This window comes from Stomoxys calcitrans, chromosome 4 (assembly GCF_963082655.1).
Source record: "Stomoxys calcitrans chromosome 4, idStoCalc2.1, whole genome shotgun sequence".
In the NCBI taxonomy this organism is placed as follows: domain Eukaryota; kingdom Metazoa; phylum Arthropoda; class Insecta; order Diptera; family Muscidae; genus Stomoxys; species Stomoxys calcitrans.
The window spans coordinates 107,991,010-107,998,167 of record NC_081555.1 but is presented as its reverse complement, the minus strand read 5'-3'; the positions used below and the strand labels follow the sequence as shown (position 1 = coordinate 107,998,167).

General features: G+C 39.2%; 1 protein-coding gene across 1 annotated transcript in view; it reads right to left on the bottom strand.

Moving 5' to 3' along the window:
• Positions 1-2,504: 2,504 nt before the first annotated feature.
• Positions 2,505-7,158, bottom strand: part of LOC106081311 (otoferlin) — a 369,740-nt gene continuing 365,086 nt past the window's right edge. The window contains exon 26 of the mRNA XM_013243188.2: positions 2,505-3,534. Coding sequence (XP_013098642.2) covers positions 3,354-3,534 — 181 coding nt within the window. The 3' untranslated portion in view covers positions 2,505-3,353. The remainder of the gene's footprint in view (positions 3,535-7,158) is intronic.

Here is a 7,158-nt window from a genome sequence, read left to right as displayed (position 1 = left end):
TTTCCTGGAGTTGGCGCAGTGTGAATATCTGGTCTAGGGTGGATTTACCAGGTCTAAAGCCGCATTGATAGGGCCAAACTATCTCATTGACTTTAGGTTTACATCTTTCACACACTACGCTCGAAAGTATCTTGTGTGCGATGGGGAGGAGACTTATTCCTCTGTGATTCGCATATTCCGTCTTGTCTTATTTCCTGTGTACGGGACATAGTATGCTGAGGTTCCAATCATAGGGAATGCTTTTATTTAGCCAGTTCGCGCAGACAAGCTCATGCATACGCTTTATCATCGGTCTTAAATAGTTCAGCGGCCAACCCATCGGCTTCTGCTGCTTTGTTGTTCTTCAGTCGGGTCACAGCTACTTGGATCTCATTCTGACTAGGGGGTAAACATACACCATCATCAAGGATTGGTTCTGCGGCATCCTCTTCGCTGCCATCATCGGAAACTAGCAGCTGGGTAAAATGTCTTTCCATATCCTCAGCGAACTAACTGTATCAGCTACCAGGTTTCCTTCTTTGCCACTGCAGGAGGATGTGCCTGTACCGGTTTGATTCTTTGGTAGAATTTTCAGACTTCATTCTGACTCCTGTAGATCTCAATTCATTTACACTCACGACTTTCGGCTTCCTTTTTTTTTTTACTGCGGAATAGAGATTTCTCCTCTCTTTAGGAGAATTTCCGGACTTCCTTCTGTCTCCTGTACATTTTAATTGGCTACACTCATGCCTTTCCATTTCCTTTTTCTTTTTGCGGAAAAGACGTTTAGCCCCTTCTTTTCTTCCCATACCTCTCCTTCACCTGGCGCGTTGCTCTGCATGCCGCAACCATGGGAATCTACGGAGAGGTTTCTGGTACCCAAGTACGAATTTCGAAGCATTTTCCTTAGGAGTGGGCAATGGATTGCCACTGCGCCGTTATATCAACGGAACAATAAGTGCTTTCATCAAGCATTTGGGTCAGTCGAATGGAGTATGTCATTGCCATCTGTTGTACTTGCAGCTTTTCAATATCTAGCTTTCGTGCAGTGTCAGATGTAACTTTTCTCGCCATACTCAAAAGGAGTGCCAGCTTTTGCTGCAACAAGTTAATGATCCGAATCTATATTCGCTCCACGGATCGATCGTACATCTGATACGCTGGATGAATGCCTTCCTTCTATCACAACGTGATCAATTTGATTTCTGCTTCTTGGGGTCAACAATTTGGCTTTGAAAAACTTTTTACGTTGATATCTGGTGCTGCTTACCACCATGTTCCTTGCCACGGCGAAGTCCATTAGCCTCAATCCATTATCGGAACTTTCTTAGTGTAGGCAAAATTTTCAGACTGCTGGACAAAAGATGTTTTCCTTCCATATCTTAGCATTAAAATCTCACAGAACGATTTTAATATCATGGGCGGGACAGTGGACATATTCTCTTTCTAGGCGCTCGTAGGAAATATCTTTGGTCTGCTCGCCTTCTGTAGGGGTATGGCGCACATAAAGCTGATGTTAAAGAATTTGGCCTTTATGCGGATTGAGGTTAGCCTCCCATCGACCGTAGTCAAGCTGGAGACAAGGTGTTTCAGTCTTCGATTCACCACAAATGCACAGCCAAATTTATGTCTCGTCTCATGGCAACTATAATTTAGGACGTCACCTCTCGGTGTTGTAGAGCCATTCCCGTACGGCAGTAATGTCTGCCCTGTATTTCTCCATACATCCGACAGTGAGTATACGGCACCCTCTATAAAGAGTGTGGTCATTCCAAGGGAGACATCAACATAGGGGGAATCCGTTTCTATTCTTCTTCATTTTTTCATAGTAACGTCGTAAAGTTTTCCAAGTGATGGACTATTAACCCTACGCCCCAACCCATCATTTTAGAACACTACCTTTCACGGATGTTAAAGAAAGTTACAGGCGATTTTGAGCTAATGAAACTTTATTAAATATAAGATTCCCATGCTAGTTAAGTGTCGGCGTAGTTACTCCCGTTACACCCACTGCTGGAAATGCAAGGGGAAGAGCCACCACCCCTTGTTATGCGGGAAAACATTACGGTGTTTTGCTCCTACTTGGGAGAATTATTGTATCATTCGAAATTGGTCATTTATGTTCATACCCAGCGAACATAAATAGAACCATTAGAACCTAAGGTTGTAAATTGTAAAATTTTTTGTCTAACTGATGTCATTAGAATTCTTGCCCACAAATAGTACATTGACAGCCATAACGCCTAGTCCTTTTAGTCTCAAGTAGTCAAGCAAATAATTTTTTGAATCATTCAAAATTCCGCCTGTTTCAGAAGTTGACAGTGCTTTGTACCATCAGTGTCTCTTGAACTTCCTGTACAGTAAGCACGCAGACTTTCTGTACAGTAAGCACGCAGACTTTCTGTACAGTAAGCATGCGGTGGGAGACCTCCGTTTAGCATGTCCGCATATGACACCAAACGCCTGGGTTCAAATCCCGGCATGAACATCAGAAATGTTGGCTACATTTGTGAGGTATCTGCCATGTTAAATAAAATTCAATTTTAGGTTTATTGTGAACTTCCAATAAGTTCAGAATTTCAGCGTCCTTACGACGAATAATAATTGTCGATATCCTGTGAGTACGCCAATTGATCAATCAAATATTAACCAAATATTGAGCGATTAATGTTCTGTGCCGTAGCATCAGAAAACATAATGTGGTTTGCTACTTGTTGTAGCTGGTGTTTATATCGGTAACGAAAAAAAAACATAGGGAATGAACATATATAAAGTGTGAAAACAATCTTTGTCCTCAACAGTTGGCAACACTGTGTTAAAAAGAGTTTGTGTTCAATTCAACCGCTTACATTGCTACCTTAATAAGTGTAATAAGTTTTTGATAAATGTGTAATCTAAAAATATCTATAATTTGAGCAATATGTATCTTGCTGAAAGACTACACACTAGTCTCCTTTTTTGTTATTTTCTGTCACGCACACTCTCATGCATATAATCTAAAACTCATCAATATACTATTTGCACTATTTGTTTCAATCATCCAAAGATCACTTTTTGTTTAGTTAAGGTACCCTGAAACCCTTACAATCTCATTGTTGTTCATAACGACAAGTGTTACATTTGTATATTCTATAATACATAAATAGATTCTTAACCTTAATCTAGGCTGTAAAGTATTAAATTCCTTAACTAAACTTAGGCCTACAAACACAAACACTCTTAACAAAATCAGGTACAACCCTCTTGTTTCTTTTCTTGTTCAATCAATTTTTTTTTTTGGTTTAATAAATTTTGTAGTAGATTTTGAAGAAAAATGCGCCCCATTTTTGTTTCCTAACTCTGTAGTTTGGTTTATGCTCAGGCATAAGATCTTTTTAGGCACCCAATATGCGTTTGACCGAATAACCGGGTACAGAGTATACAAACAAAATGAAGAACAATACAATGCCACATAGCAGCAAACCCTTCAATATGGCCCATTTGTAGTTGTGCCAGACAATGTAGCGAATTGATTTCAATGGATTTACAAACCACATGAACGAAGCATCTGGACGACTGAAAGTAGAAAGAGATATAAAGAAAAAAATTAAATATCAACAAAAATTTTATTATAAAATCTGGGTATGAATATCGATTAATTTTGTAATTGTTATTAGTCTTTTCTATCTAGACCCCCAACTGAAATATCTTCCAACGTGACGATTAATGACGAGAGCTTCTTTACAAATCTAAAGATAAGATCTAAGCTTCAAATAAAATTTTGGTGTGCTAAATTTTGCCTGACAGCAATGAAATATGGAAAATTGCCTAAGGATCCAAACCGATCCACATTAGTCCTGGCCAAACTAAAAGGTGTTTCTAGTAAATAGTTCCTTTCCATATTTTTATATAAGATTTATGTGATGTGATTCTCGTAATTATTTCCGATTTTCCATATTTTTATACCCACCACCATACGATAGGGTGTATATTCATTTGCAACACATCAAAATATTACACGAATATAAAATGAATTCGTGTTTGTTTGTTTTTTGGTATGTCTGTTCCGTATAGGCTCAAAAATGCCTGAACCGATTTTCGTGGAATTTTCGCAGATGGTGTATAATGTTTCCGTGGTGAAAATACGACATTTTTTGATAACTGAAGGGGGACGGACAATCCCCCTTACTCTAAAAATGCCAGATCTCTGTTTTAGTAACCTAAAACCAAAAATTTGGTATCAAAACTCGGATGGAGTACCTAGGGGGGCCGCCCACCCCCAAAAACCACCAAATATAGTAAGAGACCAATCGCAACAACATGGGACTCAAATGAAAGGTATTGGAGAGTGGAAAACGAATCTGATATGCAAATATGAGGTCAAGTGTTTGGGGGCCGCCACACCCCAAAAACCCCTAAATCTAGCATACTTACCGAATATGGGGCTCAAATAAAAAGTTTTTAAGAGCAGAGCACAAAATTGATATCAACTTTCGGGACCAAGTTTCCGGGGGTCCTCCCCTTCCCCTAAACAGCCAACAAACTGGAGTTATTTACTGACCATGGCAATATGGGGCTCAAATAAAAGGTATTTGGGATTAGAATACGAATCTGATATCCAAATGTAGAATCAAGTATTTGGGGGGCGCCCCTGTCCCAAAACAACCCCAAAAGATGAAAAATTTAGCAACAATTACAATATGTGACTCAAATGAGACGTCCTTGGGAGTAGAGCACGAATACCAACATTTGGTAGAAAATGTCTATATGGCGGTCCCACACCCATAGTAATATGGAGCTCAAATAAAAGGTATTTTAGAGTAGAATACGAATCTGATATATATTTTCATGGGCAAGTTACCGAGTGTCCTCCACGACCCCCAATCGGACATGTTTGTCGACTACGCAAATATGGGATTTCACGGTATTTGGGAGTAGCATACGAATCTGATATCAACATTCGGCACTTACTGTCCAGGGGACGTCCCCCCAATAACAACCCCCAAATAGGACGTATTTGATTCTCAAAGAGAGTGGAGCACGATGTTAATAGCTTTGAAAGTCCAGCCACAAAGCAGCCATAATTGCTGATTATTGCAATAAGGGGCTTAAATGAAAGGTATTTGAGATTGGAAAACGAATTTGATATCCATTTTTGGGGCCAAGTATTTAAGGCATGCCTCATCCCATATACTCCCCTTAAACCAATGGTAATCTGGTGTTCAAACAAATTATATTTGAGAGCAGAACAGGATGCTAATAGTTTTTTAGGACTAAGTATTTGTGGGACCATCCCACTCCCAAAACACTCATAAATCGTACATATTTACCGACCAAGGCAATATTAAGGCGTAAAGACCAAGTTTCTAGGGGTCAACATCACCCCCTAACCCATAAACTACCACCCCGTGGGCCTTCCGACTCCCAAAACTCCCATGAGAGTATCGGGCTCAAATGAAGTTTTTTTTTTATGGAGTACAACTTACATTCAAACTTAGATGACTCCTAGGCCTCCGAGCGAATTCATTGACCTATGAAGGTCATATGGGATTCAAATTAAGGTATTTGTATTGCTACACTCTTAATTAAGCGATATACATATACCATTTTCGTTGCTTGGTATTTCAGATATTTCTTGTTGGTGTAGGTCGTTCCTAATTGTGACTGGGCCATATCGGTTCAGATTTAGATATTGCTCCCAATTAAATCGATCTCCCTTTTGACTTCTTGCACTCGTACAAGTCGCAATTTTTGTCCGATTTGGCTAATGCACGAAGAGTAACGACGTGTAACGACTTCCAACAACTGTGCCCTGTACGGTTCTGATGGGTCTATTACTTGATATAGCTCCCATATAATGCGATTTCCAGATGTGACATCTAGAGCCCCTGGAAGCCGCAATTCTTGTCCGATTTGGTAAAAATTTTGAACAACTGTGCCAAGTAGGTCGAAATCGGTCTTTAACCTGGTATAGCTTCTATTTGACTTCTTAAGCGCCTGGAAGCCGCAACTGTTATCCCATAGCGCTGATATTTCGCGCGAAGTATTTTTCCAATATTTCTATAAACTGTGCCAAGTACGGCCCAAATCGGTCTTTAACCTGTAGCTTCCATCAAAACCGATCTTCCTTCTATACTGGTTCGGTTCCTAGAAGCTTTAATTATTGCCTGATTTGGCAAAAACTTGGTACGTAGATTAAAATTATGCCCTTAAATTTAAATTTATTTTGTGAAAATTCCAAGCAGAATCCATAGTGGTATGTTCCCAAGATTCCGCCCTGACGAACTTGCCACATTTTTATGTGTTTTTTAGAACCCCAACATTCGACCCAGATATGGTTCCATTGGGACGTTATTTGGATATAGCTGCCATATAAAACAATTTTCCGATTTACGACCTTAAGCCAATTACAGTCGCATTTATTATCAAATTTGGCTGAAATTTTAAAATAATTAGTTTTTTTAGGATTTCCGCCAACCGATTTGAATATGGCTCGCACTGGACCATATTTAGATATAACTTCCATATAGATCAATTTGCCGAAATAGGGTCTTCAGCCCATTAAAGGTGAATTAATTAACCGTTTTCATTGAAATTTATTTATTTCTTGGTTCCAGCATATATAAATATATGCTCTAAAGCATTGGCTATTATGGCCATCAGCTTACTCTGCCGATTTGGTGTACTAAACCCACAAAAGTCGAATTGATTATCCGATTTAACTGAAATTTGAAAAAGTTAGTTCCACTAATCCTCCCCTCGAACCATATTTGGTTATAGCTGCCATATAAACTGGTCTGCCTATTTAGAGATCTTAAGACCACAAAAGCCACATTAATTACTTGGTTTCGCTGAAATATGCAACAGTAAGTTCCTTTATTCCTCCCGAAGTAGAAACCGAATATGATCCAGATCGGATTATATTTGGATATATCATGTCTAAGTGACCTGATAAGTATACCGATCGGCTTAGAATCACTTCCTGATTCGAATTAGCTATGTCCATCTGTCTTTCCATGTATTCTTTTGATCAAGGTACAGGTCGCATTTGTTGTCCGATTGTCATCAAACTCGGTTCAGATTTCGATATGCCTTCCATATATCCCACTATATGAAAAATCCGCAACTACTTTTTGGGCAACCCAATATATCTTTTATCTGATATAGACTTTTGAGGCTGTAGAAGCCAAAATTGTGTTC